This window comes from Phyllobates terribilis, unplaced genomic scaffold, assembly GCF_046119375.1.
Source record: "Phyllobates terribilis strain yellow unplaced genomic scaffold, ASM4611937v1 Scaffold_2__4_contigs__length_985480577, whole genome shotgun sequence".
Taxonomy (NCBI): Eukaryota; Metazoa; Chordata; class Amphibia; order Anura; family Dendrobatidae; genus Phyllobates; species Phyllobates terribilis.
This window is the reverse complement of record NW_027362762.1, coordinates 904853550-904876349: the sequence shown is the minus strand read 5'-3', so window position 1 is coordinate 904876349 and position 22800 is coordinate 904853550. Positions and strand designations below refer to the sequence as shown.

At 42.1% G+C, this 22800-nt stretch overlaps 1 protein-coding gene across 2 annotated transcripts in view; it reads left to right on the top strand.

Annotated features, from left to right (window-relative positions):
* The window catches only part of LOC141236267 (stomatin-like), a 51148-nt gene extending 28626 nt beyond the window's left edge, over positions 1-22522 (top strand). For both annotated transcript variants that reach the window (XM_073668238.1, XM_073668237.1), the window contains exons 6-8: positions 1879-2082; positions 17800-17934; positions 22218-22522. In XM_073668238.1, coding sequence (XP_073524339.1) covers positions 1879-2082; positions 17800-17934; positions 22218-22406 — 528 coding nt within the window. In that variant the 3' untranslated portion in view covers positions 22407-22522. The remainder of the gene's footprint in view (positions 1-1878; positions 2083-17799; positions 17935-22217) is intronic.
* The last annotated feature ends 278 nt before the right edge of the window (positions 22523-22800 follow it).

The following is a 22800-nucleotide window of genomic DNA, read 5'->3' as shown; positions in this document are numbered from 1 at the left end:
GATAAGCTCCAAAAATATCCTCAAATAATTCATTGTGAACATGGCATCTTTTCTATAGTTTTATTCATCACTTCTGCCTGTTTTATTTATTTTTTTTACATTTTGATGTAAAATAATGAGTTTGGAGTTTTTTTAAAGCAGGTCAGCACCAAAAAAAATCTGAAAAATCGCTCAAAAAACTCTTGAAAGACTCTTCCTATTCATTTCCATTGCAAAACCTTTTTGCTATTTTTGAACTAAGCACTGACCAATCAAAGGGCTGCAAAAATAAACGCTACAGAAGAAATTTATTCCAAACCACTTCAGGAAATGAAAAATCTCCAAAAACTCCCTATAGAAAACACGTTGTTTTTGACTCCCTCAAAATGTGTGCACATAGCCTTACAAAATCAGAGACTGCATTTCAGTCGCCTTTGTTATTCCCACAATAGGCGCTGTGATTTTACCTGTTGGGCTATATAAACTAAAAGTTATATGTAATATATGTTTATTTTGTTGCTGTATCTATGGTTGTGGTCCAGAGTATATAGGTGTTGGTTTCTCACTACCTGGGGTCAGTGACAGAGGGTAAATGAGTGATCTGGAGCACCAGACTGCCTAATTAGCCTGCAATTAGGGATGGGCACACTTCCCAACTGGTGCATCGCCCCCATGTTTATATTGGGGAGGTTGCATCTGCGCAATGTACTGGGAAGAGTAATGATTGCTTGCCTGTAAGGAGAAGAGGATAGACCGACTCCAGTTTGGGAAGCAAGGTACCACAGTGGATGACTATGAGGAAGAGGATTGTGGCTGAGTGAGTGGCTGGAGACAGAGTAGGATTTTTTGTGGCCACCAAGGTGAAAGCAATATCTGGTGCCAGCAAACACAGTTCATCACCTCAAGAACACCATCCCCTCAGTGAGACATGGTGGCGGCAGCATCATGCTGTGGGAATGTGATGTTTTTCGGCAGCAGGGACAGAGAAAATGGTCCAAGTCGAGGGGAAGATAGATGGTGCAAAATACATGGATATTCTTGAGCTAAATCTGTTTGTCAGTGCTTTGAGATTGGGACGGAGGTTCATCTTCCAACAAGACAATAACCTAAAGCATACTGCTAAAGCAACACTCGTGTAAATGTTTTGGAGTGGCCTAGTCAAAGCCCAGACCTTAATCTAATTGTGAATCTGTGGTCAGACTTGAAGATTGCTGTTCACCAGAGGAAACAATCTAACTTGAAGTAGCTGGAGCAGTGTTGTCTTGAGTAATGGGCAAAAATCCAAGTGGCAAGATGTGTAAAGCTCATAGAGACTTATACAAAGCAACTTGTAGCTGTAATTGCCACAAAAGGAGGCTTTCCATAGTACTGACTTTAGGTGGGTGAATAGTTATGCACAGTGAAGTTTTCAGTTATTTTGTCCTATTTGTTATTTGCTTCACAATAAACAGAAAACCAAAGGTTTACAGTTGTAGGCATGTTCTTTACATGAACTGATGCAAACCCTCATAAAAATAGTGAAATTCCAGGCTGTGAGGTAGCAAACCACAAAAAATGTCAAGGGGTGAATACTTTTGCAAGCCACTGTACTTCATGTCATTATGGAGTCAGCATGCTTTGGCAATTATTCCCTGACAGAGATGGGGCTGGGTACAATTTTGGTGAGAGTCCCAGTGGTGAAACTACACTGCATGCCCAATAGCTCTATGCCCAGAAACCACTTTAAATAAATTCAGGAACAGTTGGGTGGACGTCCTTTTCTAATTTTATATGTATTTCAGATCAGTAAATATTCAGAGTGGTGCAATAATAAGGTATCTGACAAGACAGGGAATTACTTACAACTTGTGTGGATTATTAATACTCTAAATGTGCACTTTGTCCTTTTTTTACTTGCAGGTTCTCACCAAGGACTCTGTGACCATCATGGTGGATGCTGTGGTCTTCTACCGGATCTTCAATCCAATTGTTACAGTCATTAAAGTGGACAACGCCAATCAGGCTACTCAGATGCTGGCACAGACCACATTACGGAATATGCTAGGCACCAAAAGCCTGACAGAGATTTTGGTAGATCGTGAAGAAATGGCTGATCATATGAGTGTAAGTCCTGTCACTTAAAGGGGAAACTCCTCAGAAAGTCCTAAAATTCTCATGGACCTGCACTTAAAGGGGTTTTCTCACAAACAAAAGTTAATTTTAATCAATAGATCTTGGAATAATAATAACTTCCACAATTGGATGTGTTTAAATAAAATGTTCCTGTGCTGAGATAATCTTATAAATGTGCCCATGCTGTGTACTGTGTAATGGCTGTGTCTGACCGTACAGGTCTGATCATACCACAGCTCCTGGGCAGGGGAGGAAGCAAAAGAGTATACAGACATTACAGCAGGGGATCACAGCTGATTTTTTTTGTGAGGTAAAACATTTCCTGCCTGTTTTTAAACAATGTTTTATTTCAAATAAAGAATTATTTGTGATCCTGTGCTGTATTGTCTGTATACTCTTTTACTTCCTTATCTTCCCAGGAGCTGTGGAATGATCAGACCATGTTCCTGCACGGTCAGACACAGCCATTACACAGTACACAGCAGGGGCACATTTATAAGATTATCTCAGCACAGGAACATTTTATTTAAACACATCCAATTGTAGAAGTTGTTATCTTACTACATAAAGAGCTTAATGAGTATAAAGAGCATAAAGAGCATCAGCTGCAATTATTTCAGTTGGCCAGAGGGGCAGCATACAGAGAGATATCCACACAATCTGCCCTGGGCAATTCACTTTTTAAATTGGCGAACGTCTCTGTAATCTTCCAAATTTTATTTTTGTTTTCCGTAATGCCATTTACTGTATATACTCAAGTATAAGCCAACTTTTTCAGCACATTTTTTAGGTTATACTTGGGTATACTTTATATAGTATATACATTCCGGTGGTGGATAGTGGTGGTTGGGGGGTTGCGGCGGTGGAGGAGCGCTGCGCACACACAGTAGCCACTGCTGCAGCTACCACGTGTGCCCGCTGCTAAAGGAGAATTAATATTCACTCTTCTCCACACCCATGGGAGTAGAGAGGAGTGAATATTCATTTCTTTAATAGCAGGCATACAGTGTCAGCAGAGGACCAGGATTGGGGATGAGTGGGCCATGCATACCAGGATTGGGATGAGGGGGCCATGCATACCAGGATTGGGGATGAGGGGTGCCATGCATACCAGGATTGGGGATGAGGGGTGCCATGCATACCAGGATTGGGGATGAGTGGGCCATGCATACCAGGATTGGGATGAGGGGGCCATGCATACCAGGATTGGGGATGAGGAGTGCCATGCATGCCAGGATTGGGGAAGAGTGGGCTATACATACCAGGATTGGGATGAGGGATGCCATGCATACCAGGATTGGGGATGAGTGGGCCATGCATACCAGGATTGGGATGAGGGGGCCATGCATACCAGGATTGGGGAAGAGTGGGCAATGCTTACCAGGATAGGGAAATTTACCAGTAGCTGCTGCATTTGCCTTTCTAGGCTTATACTCGAGTCAATAAGTTTTCCCAGTTTTTTTGTGGTAAAATTAGGTGCCTCGGCTTATCTCGGGTCGGCTTATACTTGAGTATATACGGTACCAATTTATTAATTATGACAGCTTTGTTGTTTATTGTGTAAAAAGGGTGGAAGTAAATAGACATGGGTAACTTGAGTTAGCTTTTATTATGTAGAGCACACTTTTCTAGCTTCCGAAACTTATTTGTTTCGGAAGTCGGGCTTCTAGTTATTTCTATATCTATTTATTAAAATTAACTTTTGCTCATGGGAAAACCCATTTAACTCCAAAATTTCACCTTGTGACACTCACAAGAAGGCTGTAGTTGCTTGGTGGTATTTTCACAGCCATTGTGGTCCCTGTGCCTGCCTATGACATTGTACCATCACATGGCCAACTAAAATGAATAATAACCACATTGTTACCAACAAGTTTCTGCTGGATCTCAGCTTCTGGCACTTCTGAGTGTGAGTTATTGGAACTGCAGTCACAGCTGAATTTTGAATTTTTGATTGCAGTTATGTTTTAACAGGATATAGCATACAGTTAAAGGTTTCTTGACCTATGTCCAGAGCCCATGTACCAATCCATACAGCCTCCACACAGACGGAGTCCAATAGGACGTGCAGCGATTGAAATTTGGAGGCATATGCAGAAGAGGACACAGGCACCTCTATGGTAGTCGTATTACACCTCTATACAAAAAACGTAATACGGCCCAATCTCAGTTCTGGCTCTTACCACAAAGAATACTCCTCCTTTGTGCTATGTACTAGCAGTGGTTAATGATTATACACACAGTTTCAGTGTGGTTAATTATTATATGAATCGTTACTGTGATCTTGTAAGGAGACGTTCTGATAATGTCAGCCAGGAATACAGATATATAATCCAGCGTCCAAACCGTACACACAAGGTACCGTTCATATGCACAAATGTAGCAGTCAGCACAATGCGGGTACCATAGTACTGTATTAATAGTGGCGCTTATTTAAAGTGAGTAGGAGCGGCCGCACCTCGCAAATAGCGCTGTTATCATAGCGGTCATATTGATGGCTGCTATACCTGTATCTATGTATTTATTATTACATTTATCCAAATAAGTTCTAAGACTTTCTAATATACTTGCATTTTGATGCTTCATCATTTTCAAGATCTCTGCTTGGTGCCATTAACCCTGAGTCGGGCGCAATAGGTCTGACAGGCACAGCTCACATATTTTTGCTTACAGCTCCTCTAGAAGGCGGCAGGGGATCCCGCTCCTCCCAATATCTTCCTATCTTTAGCTGCTGCTTGAAACCCACCCCCTCCCCCACTCAGTTTTACCGCCATCCTTGCGGAGAGCAGGTGTGACCTCCGTTGGCCTCTAAGGCTCATTACGCCTGAAGGTTCTCACTTTTGAAGGTTTGTACTTTCTGGGGGTTTTTTCATCAAAATTGTTTATTTTGCTCGTTTTATAAAATGAATAATGCAAAGTTTGTGGATATTTCATAGAAATAAGAGGGTTTTCTTAGAAATGGCCTCTCAGGCACATTACGCCCGAACACTTAATAATAACCTCTGATATGATCTGATATGATCTGCCAGCTTTGCTTTTCTCTCTGCCAATGTGTTTCTTCTGCCTACCTTTTAACATCTGAATCTGAGTGAACTTGACTCCAGTAGCATCTAAGGGCCTTACAATTAGTTTTAGTAATAGTTATGTCCTGAAAACTGGAGGCTATTTGGTGGTGGTTATGAAATTTGGATACTTGATGTTTTATTACTTTTATGGTTATTAACCCCTTTACAGCCTGTGCCGTATTTGTACGCACAAGGCTGTAACCCCCCTGGTTCAGTGATGGCTCCGGTGCTGAGTCCTCACTGAACCGGGCACATGTCAGCTGATTATTACATTGCAATCCACCCGCGGCTGTTAACATGTTAAATGCCGCTGTCAATCACTGACAGCGGAATTTAACAGCTCTGCGCCGGAAGTGCGTCACTTACCCCGCCCATCGGCGACCCCGTCACATGATCGCGGGTCACCGATTGGTTGGCATGACAACCCTGGGTCTGCAGCAGACTCCAGTGGCTGTCATGAGCTGGTCACCTAGTGGTCGGCGCTCATAGCACAGGAGCATTTCTACTACATAGAGGTGATCTGCTGATCATCTGTATGTAGCAGAGACGATCAGACAAGTGCTGCTTCTAGTCTCCTATGGAGACTATAGAAGCAAGCAAAAAGTGAAAAAAAAAATGTTTTTAAAAATATTAAAAAAATATAAAAGTTTAAATCACCCCCCTTTCGCCCCATTTAAAATAAAATAATAATTAAAAAAAACACATACACATATTTGGTATCGCCGCGTTCAGAATCGCCCAATCTATCAATGTAGAAAAAGAATTAATCCGATCGGTAAACGGCGTAACGAGAAAAAAATTCTAAACGCCAGAATTACGTTTTTTTGTCGCAAAAATGCAATAACGGGTGATCAAAACATCGGATCTACCCCAAAATGGTATCAATAAAACCTTCAGCTTGGCGCCCAAAAATTAAGCCCTCACCCAGCCCCAGATCCCGAAAAATGGAGACGCTACGGGTCTTGGAAAATGGCGCCATTCTTTTATTTATTTATTTTTAGCAAACTTTGGAATTTTTTTTCACCACTTAAATAAAAAAGAACCTATACATGTTTGGTGTCTACAAACTCATAATGACCTGGAGAATAATAATGGCAGGTCAGTTTTAGCATTCAGTGAACGTGATAAAAAAAATAAAAAAAAACATCTGTGGTATTGCACTTTTTTTGCAATTTCACTGCACTTGGAATTTTTTTACCGTTTTCCTGTAGACGATATGGTAAAACTAGTAATGGCTTTGAAAAGTACAACTCGTCCCGCAAAAAATAAGCCCTCACATGGCCATATTGACCAAAAAATAAAAACGCTATGGCTCCGGGAACAAGGTGAGCAAAAAACGAAAATGCAAAAAAGGAAAATCCCAGTGGTGCAAAAGGGTTAAATTCGTTTTTTTTGCATCTGATTTCATATACACCCTTTTAATACATTGCTCTGAAGGTCACTGATTACTTTTAGAGCACTGAAATTGAGATAACTAGACATTATAGGCGATTTTCTAACCTGTGACTGTCAGGCTTATTGCGCCCAAACTCTGGCTCTCAGAGATGCGCCTGACGCAGGGTTAAATGGGAACATTCTTTTTGGAATCCAGAGTGATAACCTCACAAATAATTCTCAAGATTATGCTAAATCTATGGTAGTGTAAATTGAAAACTTTCAGCAAATTATCAGGCCTTGTGCTGCTCAGATATTTAGCTTAAGGGCAGGGACACACTGCCGTATAACTCGTGTGATGATCCCATCGCACTGCATGGACTGGCCGGCACCTCTCCTGACCTGAGCATGACAGCATGATGGATTTCTGATGATGGATGCAGCTGTCAAGCTCAGGTCAGGAGAGGGGCTTGCTGGTAAGAGGTTTACGATGCGATCCTCGCACGAGAAATGCGGCCATCTGTCTCTGCTCTAAGGAAGAGTCACACGGCCCTATAACTCAGATGAGGATCACAACGCAATGCTCAGACTGGCCGTCGGCTCTCCTGACCCAAGTGTGACAATATGTATTTCTATGCAGCTGTCTCGCTTAGGAGAGGCAACGGCCAGTCCAAGCATTGCGTTGTGATCCTCATCTGAGTAATACAGCTGTGTTACTCTTTCCTTATAAAGGATTACCTACACTGCAGCATACAGTTGTGAGAAGTGTTAGGGTTTCTGTAGGGGCTTTCACCTCTGAATTCAGAGTATCTACCAGGGGAACAACCATAGACATTTATGAGGACCAGCAGAAGAGAGAATTCCTGTCATAGTTTCTCCCTGCACTTTGTACTAGTAGAATATGCCATCAATTCCTGGGAGTCCAACCTCTTGGATGATGACTGATCTGGAGAATGAATTAGCTGCAGCCCTGATTGAGTGCTGTGTCCCCTTCATAGTTTTCTCTGCCACTCACTCAGTTGTGTAGAAAACCACAGCCCACCTCATTTGCATGAATGAAGCCGCATTGTAGATGGTGGTCTTATATTCCCCAGAGTAGAGAACAAACTGTAACAGAGATACAGCACTTCTTGGGGCCCTGCAGCCCCTTATTCTATGGTATATGAGGCTATGACTCCAATGAACAAGGCTTTGGAGAGCCACTTTTTGAATGGGGCACTGGTGTTAATGCTCGACCTACACTCCATTCATTATTGTTATGATAGGCTACAAGCACTAAGGAAAGACAGGAGATCTGTCCCTACAATAGAACTAAGCTAGATCCCTACGATGTAACGGGGAACCTGATCCTGCGATCAGACCCGCTAAAGTCCTCAGCTAGTCTGAACGAAGACCTATAGATGTGAGGGAGGGATCCCTACAAGAACTAGGGACTGGGAGAAAGATGGACACCTCCTAGCAGAAATTGTAGCAGTAAAAAGACAAACAAACAACATAGAACATAGAGGTCAAAAGACCTAGCTAAACTGACTGAGAAAGGTTACAAAGCACCTGGCTAGCTTAAGAGTAGAAATTACAATGAAGTCCAGCATGGCCAGAAGGGTGGAGCAGGATTAAATAGGCAAAAAAGGTCATGTGAGCAGCAAAATGGAAAAAACCTAACAGGAGAGTTCTAACAGTACCCCCTCTTCTATGAGGATCCTCCTTATCCCCTAGGCCCAGGCTTATCAGGAAACCTCTTGTGAAACGCTCTGACAAGTCTGGAAGCAGAAACATCATCCGCCCTCACCCATGAGTTATCCTCGGGACCGAAACCCTTCCAAGCGACGAGATACTGCAAACTCCCCCTATACCGTCTAGAATTAAGGATGCGGGAAATTTCATATTCCCCGTCCTCCACCACCGGAGGAACAGTGGCAGTGGCGTCTCTATCTGATACATCAGCTTTTTTCAATAGAGAAACATGAAACACCGGATTAATCTTCCAGGAGGTAGGAACCTCCAACCTAACAGCAGATTGGTTAACTACCTGAAGCACCTTAAAGGGCCCTACAAACTTGGGACCCAATTTTTTAGAAGAAATCCTCAACCGCAGATTCTTAGAGGACAACCAAACCATGTCACCAACCGTAAACAAAACCTCTTGATGTTTCCTGTCAAAGTATCTCTTAGATTTTTTGTTAGCCTCCTGAAGATTACCACGCACATCCGTCCAAACTCTCTCCAAATCACCGGAAAAACTCTCCTCCTCAGGTACAGCCGATACCAATTTGGAGAATGACCCAAAACACGGATGTCTCCCAGAACAACAAAAAAAAGGCGAACACCCAGCAGAAGAGGATGTATGGTTGTTAAGAGCAAATTCAGCAAGCGGCAGAAACTCAGACCACCCCTCTTGATTGTCTGCCACAAAACAACGCAAGAACTGCTCAACATCCTGATTCTTCCTTTCTGTCTGGCCTTTAGACTCAGGATGATATCCAGATGAAAACGACAAATGAACTCCCAACCTGTCACAAAAGGCACGCCAAAAACGAGCCACGAACTGAGGTCCCCTATCAGAAACAATGTCAGTAGGAACACCATGGAGTCTGACAATTTCCTTGATAAAGGCCTTAGCGAGTGTCTTAGCGCAGGGCAGTTTGATGAAGGGAACCAAGTGACACATCTTGCTAAAACGGTCCACGACCACCCAGATGACCGTGAAACCCTCAGAGGAGGGAAGGTCAGTAATAAAGTCCATAGCCAGATGTGTCCAAGGTGCACTAGGAACCTCCAGAGGGCAAAGCAACCCCGCAGCAGGAGTATGAGAAGACTTAGATCTAGCACACACAGTACATTGACACACCCACTTAATGACTTCCTTCTGCCATCCAGGCCACCAAAAACTGCGACCCACAAGTCTCTTGGTCTCAGAAATTCCTGGATGACCTGCCAACCGAGACTCATGACACTCAACAAACAAATCTCTCCTAAAGGTCCTAGGCACAAACAACCTCCCATGGGGAGTGTTAGATGGGGCATTCTCCTGTGCTTTAAGAATCTCATCTTCCAAAACGGAGTCCAATGCAGCAATCACAACACCTTCTTGTAAAATGCTCTCCTCCTCCTCAGCACCGACCATGGGAGAAAAGCTGCGAGACAAAGCATCAGCTTTAACATTCTTGGTACCCGGGATGTAAGTAACGGAAAAATTAAACCGCGAAAAAAAAAGTGCCCACCTAGCCTGACGGGCATTCAAGCGCTTGGCAGCATCAAGATAGATCAGATTTTTATGATCAGTGAAAACCTGAATGGGAAATTCAGCACCTTCCAAGAGATGACGCCAGTGTTCAAATGCAAGTTTAATAGCCAGCAATTCCCGATTACCAATATCGTAATTAAGTTCAGTCTCAGAAAATTTTTTTTAAAAAAAGGCACAGGGATGTACTCCATCCTTGTTTTCCTGAGACAACACCGCACCGACCCCCACAGAAGAAGCATCAACCTCAACCAAAAACGGCTTAGTCACATCAGGCTGCATAAGGATGGGAGCAGAGCTGAACCTCTCCTTTAGAAACACAAACGCTTCAATGGCCTCAGTAGTCCACTGAACCTTATTAGCACCTTTCCTGGTGAGATCGGTCAGTGGTTTAACAATAATAGAAATTTTTTTAATGAATTTTCTGTAATAATTGGTGAAACCCAAAAACCTCTGTATCGATTTCAAACCAATAGGCCTAGGCCATTCCTGCACAGCTTGAACTTTCACCGGGTCCATCTCAAAGCCCTCGCTGGAGATAATGTAGCCCAAAAAACTAATTCATTGTACAGCGAACTCACATTTCTCTAGCTTAGCAAAAAGCGAATTGTCAATTAATAACTGTAATACCTCACGTACGCTCCGCCAATGAGACTCCAGATGAGGCGAATAAATCAAAATGTCATCCAAATACACAACCACATTTTTGCCGATCAAAGGTCTAAGGATGTCATTAATAAGATTCTGAAAAAATGCTGGAGCATTGGTAAGACCAAAAGGCATAACCAGATTCTCAAAATGACCCACAGGATTGTTAAAAGCAGTCTTCCATTCATCACCCTTATTCATGCGCAACAAATTGTATGCCCCCCGGAGATCAATTTTAGAGAACCACTTGGCCCCCACTAACTGGTTAAACAAATCGGGAATCAATGGCAGTGGGTAGGGATTGCGTACAGTAATTTTATTAATCTCACGAAAGTCCAGACAAGGACGTAAACCGCCGTCCTTTTTTTTAACAAAAAAAAAATCCAACAGCCACAGGTGACTTAGAGGGTCTGATGTGACCGGCGGCCAAGCTCGTCTGTATGTATTCCTCCAAAGTCTTTCTCTCAGGAATAGTAAGATTAAATAAATGACTTTTAGGAAGAGTCGCTCCAGGGACAAATTCAATGGTACAATCATAGTCTCTATGGGGAGGCAAAATTTGCGACTCCTCCTCAGAAAAACCTTTCCAAAAATCCTGAATAGGTACAGGTAATTCCCCTTTATCCACAGCAGCAATGCGCCCGTTACAACACTTGTCATAACACTTAGGGCTCCAGGACTTAGTTTCATTAGTAGACCAATCCAGTACAGGATTGTGCAATTTTAACCAGGGTAACCCCAAAACTACTGGAGAAGGCAAATTATTTAATACTACCAAATCCAAATTTTCTTGGTGAATACCATTAATAGTGAGGGGAAATTCATAAACCTTGTGAGTAACACATTTCAAGGGAGAGCCATCGACAGAAACCACGGAAATAGGGGATGACAAAGGTTTGGGTTTTAATTTAAGTTTTTCCAAGAATCCCCCATCAATCGCATTCAGAGTAGAACCACAATCCACAAATACCCGAAATTCAATTAATTCTTCCTGAGCTGCAGTAGTAGCAGAAAGAAATACCCCCTTAGTGTTTAAACAGGCTATACGGGCGTAACTGACCTTTTTTTTTTCTTCTTTGTTCATACGAAGCACACAGTTCTTAATGAAATGGTCAGATTTTCCTCAATAAAAGCACAAACCTTCAGAAAACCTGCGGTCTTTTTCCTGAGAGCGGGGTGACATCGCCCCAATCTCCATCGGCTCTCCAATGTCAGTACAGACCCTCTCAAGACTAGGAGCTGACATGGCAAAGGATTTACTCTCATTAACCCTTGCACGCAGTCTCCTGTCCACCCGTATAGCTAATTGCATTGCCTCCTGCAAGTTTCCAGGTGTAGGATAAGCAATAAGCAGATCCTTAACCCTTTCACCTAGCCCAGCAAGAAACAAACTTTTCAGAGCTGAATCATTCCACCCCACCTGAGCAGACCACCGACGGAAGTGAGTACAATAATTTTCCACATTACCTGATCCCTGCCTCAAAAGTCTCAATTCCGTCTCAGCTGATGAGACACGATCAGGATCATCCTACAACAACCCCAAAGCAGAAAAAAAACTATCCACTGATCTAAAGCATGGATCACTAGGTTGGAGAGAAAAGGCCCATCCCTGAGGTTCTTTGCGCAAAAGTGACATTATGAACCCTATGCGCTGTGATTCATCACCAGAGGATCTGGGTCTCAAACGAAAATACAATAAACAAGCATTTTTAAAGGAAAAAAAATCTTGTTGTTCACCAAAAAATAAATCAGGCAATCGTACCTTTGGCTCCACAAAATGCGCTCCAGAACAGCTACTCACGTGTTGTTGGAGCTCGGCCACCTCCAGAGAGAGTCCCTGCAGGCGCTGAGCCAAATCCTGAACCGACACCATGATGGAAACGGGAGGTCTTTCCTTAGAGATATATTTGGGCTGGACTTACTGTTATGATAGGCTACAAGCACTAAGGAAAGACAGGAGATCTGTCCCTACAATAGAACTAAGCTAGATCCCTACGATGTAACGAGGAACCTGATCCTGCGATCAGACCCGCTAAAGTCCTCAGCTAGTCTGAACGAAGACCTATAGATGTGAGGGAGGGATCCCTATAAGAACTAGGGACTGGGAGAAAGATGGACACCTCCTAGCAGAAATTGTAGCAGTAAAAAGACAAACAAACAACATAGAACATAGAGGTCAAAAGACCTAGCTAAACTGACTGAGAAAGGTTACAAAGCACCTGGCTAGCTTAAGAGTAGAAATTACAATGAAGTCCAGCATGGCCAGAAGGGCGGAGCAGGATTAAATAGGCAAAAAAGGTCATGTGACCAGCAAAATAGAAAAAACCTAACAGGAGAGTTCTAACAATTTCATCTGTGGGATTGTTGGAAACAGCAGTGTACAGTGGACAGATATTTCCAAAAATTCCCATAGACAAGTGATGGATGGGAGGTCAAGCATGGGCCTCTGATCCATTCCTGGGTTCAAGAACTAATTTTTTGGATCACTGGGGCTCCAAAATAAGTCTTTATTTTTCTCCTGCAGTAGAGCTTCAGAGAAATCAAACACGTATTGCCAGGTCTACCTACAGAATGCAGATTGTCCCACTGCCCTGGCCACCAGTATTTGGCTTATTTTAACCCCTTTAAAGCCCAAGACGTATTAATACGAGTCTGTGCCCTGGGCTTTAAGAGCCTGACCCTTATTGATACGTCATTGTGATCGCGTGCGCACACAGGCTGTGCGGGCGCGATCGCCGCCGGGTGTCAGCTGATTGTCACAGCTGACACCCGGTGCTATGTGCAGGGAGCTGTCCCGCACCACTCCCGACACATTAACCCCCGCAATGCTGCGATCGAAGTCGATCGCAGCATTGCGGTGGCTTAGGGGAGGTGATCGCGATACTCACCTCCTCTTCCGGCCTCCAGCGCTGTTTGCCGTGGCTTCCCGGATGTTGCCATGACCACCCGATGTCATCATGACAACATCCGGGTCACCAGACAGCAGCAAGATTTTTTGGTCATGCGCAGCGCATGATCAAACTATCTTCTCACTGTGCTGCTCTGACAGCCTGCATGGCACAGGGATGGTGCTCCATTCCTGTGCTATGCAGGCGATCAGGATAAAAAAAGTGAAAGTACCATAGTGGGACAAAGTATAAAAATAAAAAAACTGTCAGAAAGTGAAAAAAAAAAAAAAATTGTAAAAATATAAAAAAAATAATAATCCACCAAAAATAAAAATATAATGTACCCATCAATAAATATTATTATAAAAAAAAAACAAACAAACAATAAAAGTACACATATTTGGTATCGCCGCGTCCGGAACGACCTGACCTATAAAATTGTCCCACTAGTTAACCCCTTCAGTGAACACGGTAAAAAAAAAAAAAAAAAAACCGAAGCAAAAAACAATGCTTTATCATCATACCGCCAAACAAAAAATGGAATAACACGTGATCAAAAAGATGAATATAAATAAAAATGGTACCGCTGAAAACGTCATATCGTCCCGCAAAAAACAAGCCGCCATACAGCTCCATCAACCGAAAAGTAAAAAAGTTATTTTTTCTATAAAATTGCTTTTATTATGTAAAAGCACCAAAACATAGAAAAACTATATAAATGTGGTACCGCTGTAAACGTGCTGACCTGAAGAATAAAGCTACCTTATCAATTTTACCACACGCGGAACAGAATAAAAATTTTTTTTAAAAAACAATTCCTGAATTGTTGGTTTTTGTTTATTCTGCCTCCCAAAAATTGGAATAGAAAGCGATCAAAACATGTCACGTGCCTAAAAATGGCACCAATAAAAACGTCAACTCATCCCGCAAAAAACAAGCCATCACATGACTTTGTCGGCTAAAATATGGAAAAATTATATCTCTCAAAACATGGCGAAGCTTAAACTAGATTTTACAAAAAAATGCGTCTTTTAGTGTGTGACAGCTGTCAATCATAAAAACCCAATATGATTCTGGTATCTCTGCAGTCGCACCGACCCGAAGAATAAAGTCGTCTAATCACTTATACCGCACGAGGAGCGGCGTAAAAAATAAACTCTCGGGTTAGGGTTGTGCTAGGGTTAGGGTTGGGGTTGGGGTTAGAGTTGTGCTAGGGTTAGGTTTGGGCTAGGGTTAGGGTTGGGCTAGGGTTAGGGTTGGGGTTAGGGTTGGGCTAGGGTTGAGGTTAGGGTTGAGGTTAGGGTTGGGCTAGGGTAGGGTTAGGGTTGGGGTTAGGGTTAGGGTTGGGATTTTTTTCAAAAGTAAAAAGAAAAAAAAAGATGACGATATGGCAACTAGTGTTGAGCGCAAGTGCTCGCTACTTGAGTTTGCATCGGGTGCTCGGGTATGCATTGAATATCGTGGGTGCTCGAGTGACATGCTCGAGTCTTCGCCCCATATGCTTCGCGGCCAAAGAAAACTTGCGGGGATTGCCTGCCATGCACGAGCGATCCCCGCATGTTTTTTTTGGGGTGTCTAATAACCGTGAAACATGCGGGCGGGGACTCGAGCATGTCACTCGAGCACCCTTGATACATAGTGAATACCTGAGTACCCGATGCAAACTCAAGTAGCGAGCACTTGCGCTCAAGACTAATGACAACTTATTCAATATGATGACCTAATGTTATCAAATTCTGTGTCGTACCTCTTGGTTCAAAATGTTCACTATACCCCTTGATAAAATCCTTGAGGGGTGTAGTTTCCAAAATGAGGTCACTTGTGGGGAGTTTCCACTATTTAGGCACTTCAGGGGCTCTCCAAATGTGACAATGCGTCCGTTCTCGATTCCAGCCGATTTTGCTTTCAAAAAGTCACACAGTGCTCCTTCCATTCTGAACTCTGCCGTGCGCCCAAACACTGTATTTTCCCCACGTATGGGGTATTGGTGTACTCAGGAGAAATTCCACAAAAGTTTTTGGGGTCCTTTTTCTCCTCTTACCCTTGTGAAAATAAAAAAATTGGGGCTAAAACATAATTTTTGTGGAAAAAGTTTGATTTTTTTATTTTCACGGCTCCATGTTATAAACTTCTGTAAAGGACTTGGGGGTTCAGGGTGCTCACCACACATCTAGATAAGTTCCTTGAGGGGTCTGGTTTCCAAAATGGTGTCACTTGTGGGGGGTTTACACTATTTAGGCACATCTGCTAATTATTCAAGCAAATTTTACAATGAAAAAGTCAAATGGTGCTCCTTCCCTTCCGAACCCTGCCGTATGCCCAAGCAGTGGTTTTCCCCCACATATGGGGTATCTGCTTACTCAGGAGAAATTGCACAACAAATTGCATGGTGCAATTTCTCCTGTTACCCTTATGAAAATGCAAAATTGGGGACTGAAAACCATTTTTGTGGGAAAAATGTGAAAATTTTACTTTTACGGCTCAATGTTATAAACTTCTGTGAAGCACCTGGGGGTTCAAGGTGCTCACCACACATCTAGATAAGTTCCCTGAGGGGTCTAGTTTCCAGAATGGTGTCACTTGTGGAGGGTTTCCACTGTTTAGGCACATCAGGGGCTCTCCAAACGCAACATGGCCTCCGCTAATTATTCATACAAATTTTACAATCAGAAAGTCAAATGGCGCTCCTTCCCTTCCGAACCCTGCCTTGCGCCCAAACAGTGGTTTTCCCCCACATATGGGGTATCTGCTTACTCAGGAGAAATTGCACAACAAACTGCATGGTGCAATTTTTCCTGTTACCCTTATGAAAATGCAAAAGTGGGGGCTGAAAAACATTTTTGTGGGAAAAATGTGAAAATTTTATTTTTACGGCTCAATATTATAAACTTCTGTGAAGCACCTGGGGGTTCAAGGTGCTCGCCACACATCTAGATAAGTTCCCTGAGGGGTCTGGTTTCCAAAATGGTGTCACTTATGGGGGGTTTCCACTGTTTAGGCACATCAGGGGCTCCCCAAATGCAACATGGCGTCATCTAATTATTCTAGCAAATTTTACTTTCAAAAAGTCAAATGGCGATCCTTCCCTTCCGAACCCTACCGTGCGCCCAAACAGTGTTTTTTCCCCACATATGGGATATCTGCGTGCCCAGGGGAAATTGCACAACAAATTTTGGAGTCCATTTTTTCCTGTTACCCCTGCGAAAATAAAAAAAATTGGGTCTAAAGTAACATTTTTGTGAAAAAAGTTAAATGTTCATTTTTTTCTTCCACATTCCAAAAATTCCTGTGAAGCACCTAAAGGGTTAATAAAGTTCTTCAATGTGGTTTTAAGCACCTTGAGGGGTGCAGTTTTTAGAATGGTGTCACTTTTCAGTATTTTCTGTCATAAAGACCCCTCAAAGTGACTTCAAATATGATATGGTCCTTAAAAAAATGGTTTTGCAAATTTTGTTGGAAAAATGAGAAATCGCTGGTCAACTTTTAACCCTTATCGCTCCCTAATCAAAAAAAATGTTGGTTCCAAAATTGTGCTGATGTAAAGTAGACATGTGGGAAATGTTATTTATTAACTATTTTGTGTGACATATCTCTCTGATTTAAGGGCATAAAAATTCAAATTTTGAAAATTGCAAAATTTTCTAAATTTTTGCCAAATTTCTGTTTTTTTCACAAATAAACGCAAGTGATATCGAAGAAATTTTACCACAATCATGAAGTACAATATGTCACGAAAAAACAATCTCAGAATCAGGGGGATCCGTTGAAGCGTTCCAGAGTAATTACCTCATAAAGTGACAGTGGTCAGAATTGTAAAAATTGGCCTGGTCGTTAACGTGCAAACCACCTTGGGTTGTAAAGGGGTTAAAGGCTATGTACATCTTCGCACAGTTGTTTTGTAAATTTACTAAGTGTAAAGTTCAGCAACATTCTAAAAAGACTTCATTAAAAATGTTTTATTTCCATTAGAGCTCACACTCTGACCCTCCTTCCCTTCTCTCAGTGTTAGAGATAGCAAGACAAGCAGGGACGTAGACAGATCAGCCTTGTTGTGGGGAGAAATATCCAGAAGCCTCAAAGACCACAAACCAAAAAAAACAAGCTATAGACATGGAGGAAAGCACATGAATAGTGTTGGATAGAAGATGTGCTGATATGAGCAATGAAGACAGCAGTATCCTGGATTGACACAGATCTCACATCCAGCCTGTATTACTGGAGAGACACTCGCACAAGAGAAAAATCGGAAACTTAGATCAGGTTCCATAGAAAAGGGTCTGAAATGGGGCTGATTGAAGCAGCAAAGATTGTAAACTAAAACTTTTGCACATTTTTTTTTTATTAAATGGTAGCCACTAATATGTAAAAATATTTTTTTGCCATGTCATAATCTTTAAGGTGGTCTTTCAAGGCCTTTTATATATTTCTCCATTCTAATGATATGTAAGAGGACGGTAATTATATACTTCTGCCATTACTGTTGTATCCGCAGAGAATCTTATACGATGCTACAAAAGAATGGGGGATTAAAGTGGAGCGTGTGGAAATAAAGGACGTCAAACTGCCTTCATCATTGCAGAGAGCAATGGCCGCTGAGGCAGAAGCAGCCCGTGAGGCCAGAGCAAAGGTATTAGATGTCATTTGTCTCATCAGGAGTCGGACTTTCAGTTATATAGTGCCATGCTTGGCAGATGTTCATAGACATCACAAATGCCAGCTGTGTTATACAGCAACCATCCTCTGTCACTATGCCCAGGCTTCTATATGCCACGCACGCATATGGGGGGGAAGATTTATGAAAACTGTCTCTTAGTATAATGGTCTTTGTTACCCATAGCAACCAATCCCAGCGCAGCTTTCATTTTACTAGAGCAGTTTAAAAAATTAAAGCTGAGCTGTGATTGGTTGCTATGGGCCACAAGGACCGATGATGATCTAGGCCCAGTGTGTTGCCTGTAATAACCACAATGAAACACTGTGTCTCCATCCAAAAAAACAAAAAACACACTGGGGCTAAAGTGTGCCAAATTTATTAAGATGCGCATGCCTCTTAATATATGTGGTGCATTTTTGTGCCTGAAAATGAAATCTATGCCAGCTATTATCTACTCCATTTTTCTGATGTACATCATAGTAGACATATTGCATTTTTTATGGGTCCTTTGTGCACATATCCTAAACACAGTAGATTGTAGGATTTTGTTTCTGACATTTTTTGATAGACCCTCTGACAGCAGTATTTAATACAACGCCGGCGGGGGTGGGGGGCTCGTATTTCCACCCACCCATTGACACGCCTGTGACGTGATCGCGGGGTGCCAATGGGTTGCCATCAAAGCCGTGGGTCTGCTGAAGATCCCAGTGCCTGTCATGCCAGTATGCCTGTAAATGCCGGCCTCTATCTGGCGTTCATAGGAGACCGTGATTTTGACTATACATAGCAGTGTTGATGCAAAAACGATCAGACAATCGCAGCTCCAAGTCCCCTAAGGGGACTATTAAATACAGTAAAAAATAAAAAAAAAATGTTTAAAAATATTTAAAAAAAAATAAAAATTCAAAGGTTCAAATAACCCCTCTTTTTTTGCCCCATTAAAAATAAAACACACAAAAAGAAAAGATGTATTTGGTATCGCTGTGATTTATCAAAATCTAAAATGAATTAATCCATTTAGTAAAAGGCATCATGAGAAAAAAATCGAAACGCCAGAATTACCGTTTTTTGGCCACCACAACATTGCAATAAAATGCAATAAGAGGTGATCAAAACATCGTATCTACCTCTAAATGGCAACAGTAAAAAGTATGCACAGGGTGCAAAAAATAAGCCCCATATTCCCAAAATTAAAAACATTCCGTGTCTCGGAATATGGCGACACAAGCAAAATGTTTTTTTTTTTTTTTTTTACAAATTTCCAATTTTTTCTTTCCACCACTAAAAATTAAAAAAAAGCCCCAAGCTATACATGTTTGGTATCTGCGTCCTCATACTGACCTGGAGAATCATATTGCCAGTTCAGTTTTAATTTATAGTGAAAATGGTAAATAAAAAAACTCCAAAAACTATTTTTTTTTTTACAATTTCAACGCACTTGGAATTTTTTTTTTCCTGCTTTCCAGTGCGTCACATGATAAAATGAATGGTATCATTCAAAATACTTAACTGTGAGTAGTGTTAGGTTCTGTTCTGGTTTTCTGCTTCTGTGTTAAATAGGTATGTTTCTATTTCCTGACAGCAAGCAGATATTTTGAGGCAGCTCCCCTAGGGTGGTTCTATCTACCCAGGAATAAATGACAGGATTAGACAGTTCCTGTTGATATGAGCCCAGGCCAGGTACACCAGAGACAGCCGAAAGTTACTTTTCTCAGACCTGGATGATCTCCGCCGACAGGACTGATGTCAGCATTTCTGATGATTATTCCTGTATGTGAACAGTGCACGTTGTTTTTATGGCTTATAGCCAGTAAGTCACCTGTAATTCAACTCCGACTGTTGTAAATTACATCATTAAACTGTGTACAGGATCTGTGCCAGGGAACCAGTCACTACTGCCAGGTAGCTGGCATCGCACTAAAGATCATTGTAATAACTTACTGTCATGTGCAGTTTCATTGGCATCCTCACCCCATATACAAGCATGTAATAATGATAACATATACACAATATATGATTATAATAATAGATAGGTATGCAATATGCACACCACTATTCCTGCATGTGCCACCAATTCTGCAGAAGGGGGTAGTTCAGATTGTCTAAGGACTATTTTTTGTCTGACCACCAAATATTACTGTCACTATATAATACACAGGTTTCCTTTTATATCCTTCACCAGGGAATAGAAAGATGATCAGATTACCGAAATTACCCTTGTTCAATTGGCTATTGAAACAAATAGGACAGTTATGGCCGAAAGTGTTGGCACCCTTGAAATTGTTCCAGAAAGTGAAGTATTTCTCCCAGAAAATTATTGCAATCACATTTGTTTTGTTATACACGTTGATTTCCTGTAAAGAGATCTTAAAATTGCTGTTGGGAGAAGGCGCCCTTCAAATATGAGAGACCTGGAAGTTTGCAAAAAAAAGAGAAGTCCAAAATTCCAGAGGCTTGTTGATGGTCATAGGTAGTGATTTATTGCAGTTATTTATTCCAAAGGGTGTGCAACCAAACATTAAGTTGAGGGTGCCAACAATTTTGTCCGGCCTATTTTTGGGGTTTAGCATGGTGTAATAATGGGAAAAATTTGCAAAATATTGCGCAGCTGGGAGTTGCGCTAATTAATTGCAACATTTCAAACAGTTTTATAAATCGGCCCTGTAGTCTGTTCCAATTGTGAATTTTAGTGCTCTGACTGTACTGAAACAATTAGTATTAGGGAAATAGGTGTTTTAAGTCCCACCCAGTAATGCCCATTTTAGGCGGATTTTCATAAACCCTGCCTCTTTTCGACACAGACTATCGCGACTTTACAGATACAGTCCCAGTAATAGCCAAGAGCACATGGTGCATGCACAGGTTTCCAGCACAGATCACAACGACGGTCACAACAGTACAGCTGACCATCAAGGCCAAGGAGGCAACAGGTACGCGTAAACATCTTAAAAGCGTTTTCCCATGAACAAAGTGCATTGTAATCAATAGTTATTGGAATAATCATAATTTCCACAATTGGATGTGTTAAATAAAATGTTCCTGTGCTGAGATAATCTTATAAATGTGCCCCTGCTGTGTACTGTGTAATGGCCGTGTCTGACCGGGCAGGGACATGGTCTGATCATACCACAGCTCCTGGGCAGGAGGGAAGCAAAAGAGTATACAGACATTACAGCACGGAAAGCAGCTGATTCTTTCTTTGAAGTAAAACATTGCTTAAAAACGGGCAGAGAAATGTTTTACCTCACAAAAAGAATCATCCGTGATCTAATGATTTCCTGTCTGTATTTTGCTTCCCTCTGCCCAGGAGCTGTGGTATGATCAGACCATGTTCCTGCACGGTCATACACAGCCATTACACAGTACACAGCAGGGGCACATTTATAAGATTATCTCAGCACAGGAGCATTTTTTTTAAACACATCCAATTGTGGAAATTATTATTATTCCAAGATCTATTGATTAAAATGAACTTTTGTTTGTGGGAAAACCCCTTTAAGTCGCCTACCTAGCGCAGTGGATGGTTTAGTAAGTATCTGCCACCTGACATCTCCATCCCGTCTCGAAAGACTGTCTGACCTCGGACAGCCTCAGTAGAGTGAAACACTGTAAACCTAAGTTTTCATCATTGTCCTCTGTGTTTGTGATGAGCGAGCATGCTCGTTACTCGAGATTTACGAGCATGCTCGGGTGTTTTCCGAGTATCTTCAGCGTGCTCAGGTGTTATGTTTTAGTCACTCAGTGCTCATGATTTGCGACTGTTTGACAGCTTTAATACATGTGAGGAATGTCTGTTTCTTAGGCAGAAGATAACCTGAAAGGGTTAACAGAACATACTCGCTTATCACTACTCTGTGTGCAATGTAGCAGTGTGTACACTAATGCATTATGGTAAATCTAGATCTGAAAACTTCTGAATGCAGACCTGGAGCACGCTGGTGCTGATATTTTTTACCCCCCTGGTCCCTGCTTATATGCAGTCACATGTCACACTAATGTCATGAGTGCTGATACCAGTAGTATGGCATGTGACCACTGCGGCCAGTGATTTACTGCAGCGGTCACATGTTGACCGCATGTAAACATAGATCTGGATCACTGGCAAAAAATATAGGTGCTTAGTATTGCTTTTATTATTTCACAATTTTGGTAGCCATTAAAAAAAAAAAAGTAAAAGTTGGACCATTATCAATGGTAGCAGTGATGCGAGAAGCCTGCCGTGTTAACCAGATGTCCTCATATTGTGTTCTGTACAGGTGGTGGCAGCCGAGGGGGAGATGAACGCCTCTCGTGCCCTGAAAGAAGCAGCTGTTATCATGTCCGACTCTCCAGCCGCCCTCCAGCTCCGCTACCTGCAGACTCTTTCACATGTCGCTGCAGAGAAGAATTCCACTATTATATTCCCCATTCCTGTGGAGTTCGCTTCACTATTATCTCGCAGCTAGACAGGAGCTGTAACAAGTTCTAGCAGGGTCATGCCCACAGCATGCAGAGACCCTATCTGTTTCCCTTGTAATTACACAGTCATGTTATGGCATGAAAATAAACCTTTTATGTTTGATACAGTCTCCGGCACTGCATTTTCTCCTCTCTGGTATCTGCACCTCTATCACTGCTGCCGCATCTCTTGGGAGGGAAAACAGTTGCAGCCACAAAAGAATATTCTGCATAGTCGACAGCTGTATGAAATGACTTTGTTACGTATCCACCTTAGCTCAGCAGGGCTTCATCACCTTCTCCTATGGTCGCTGCTCTCTGTTGTGCTCCACACCAGATTTTGCAAGTGGCCTGGCGTTCTCCAATGTGAGTATCTTTCTATAGAAGACCCACCAAGACACA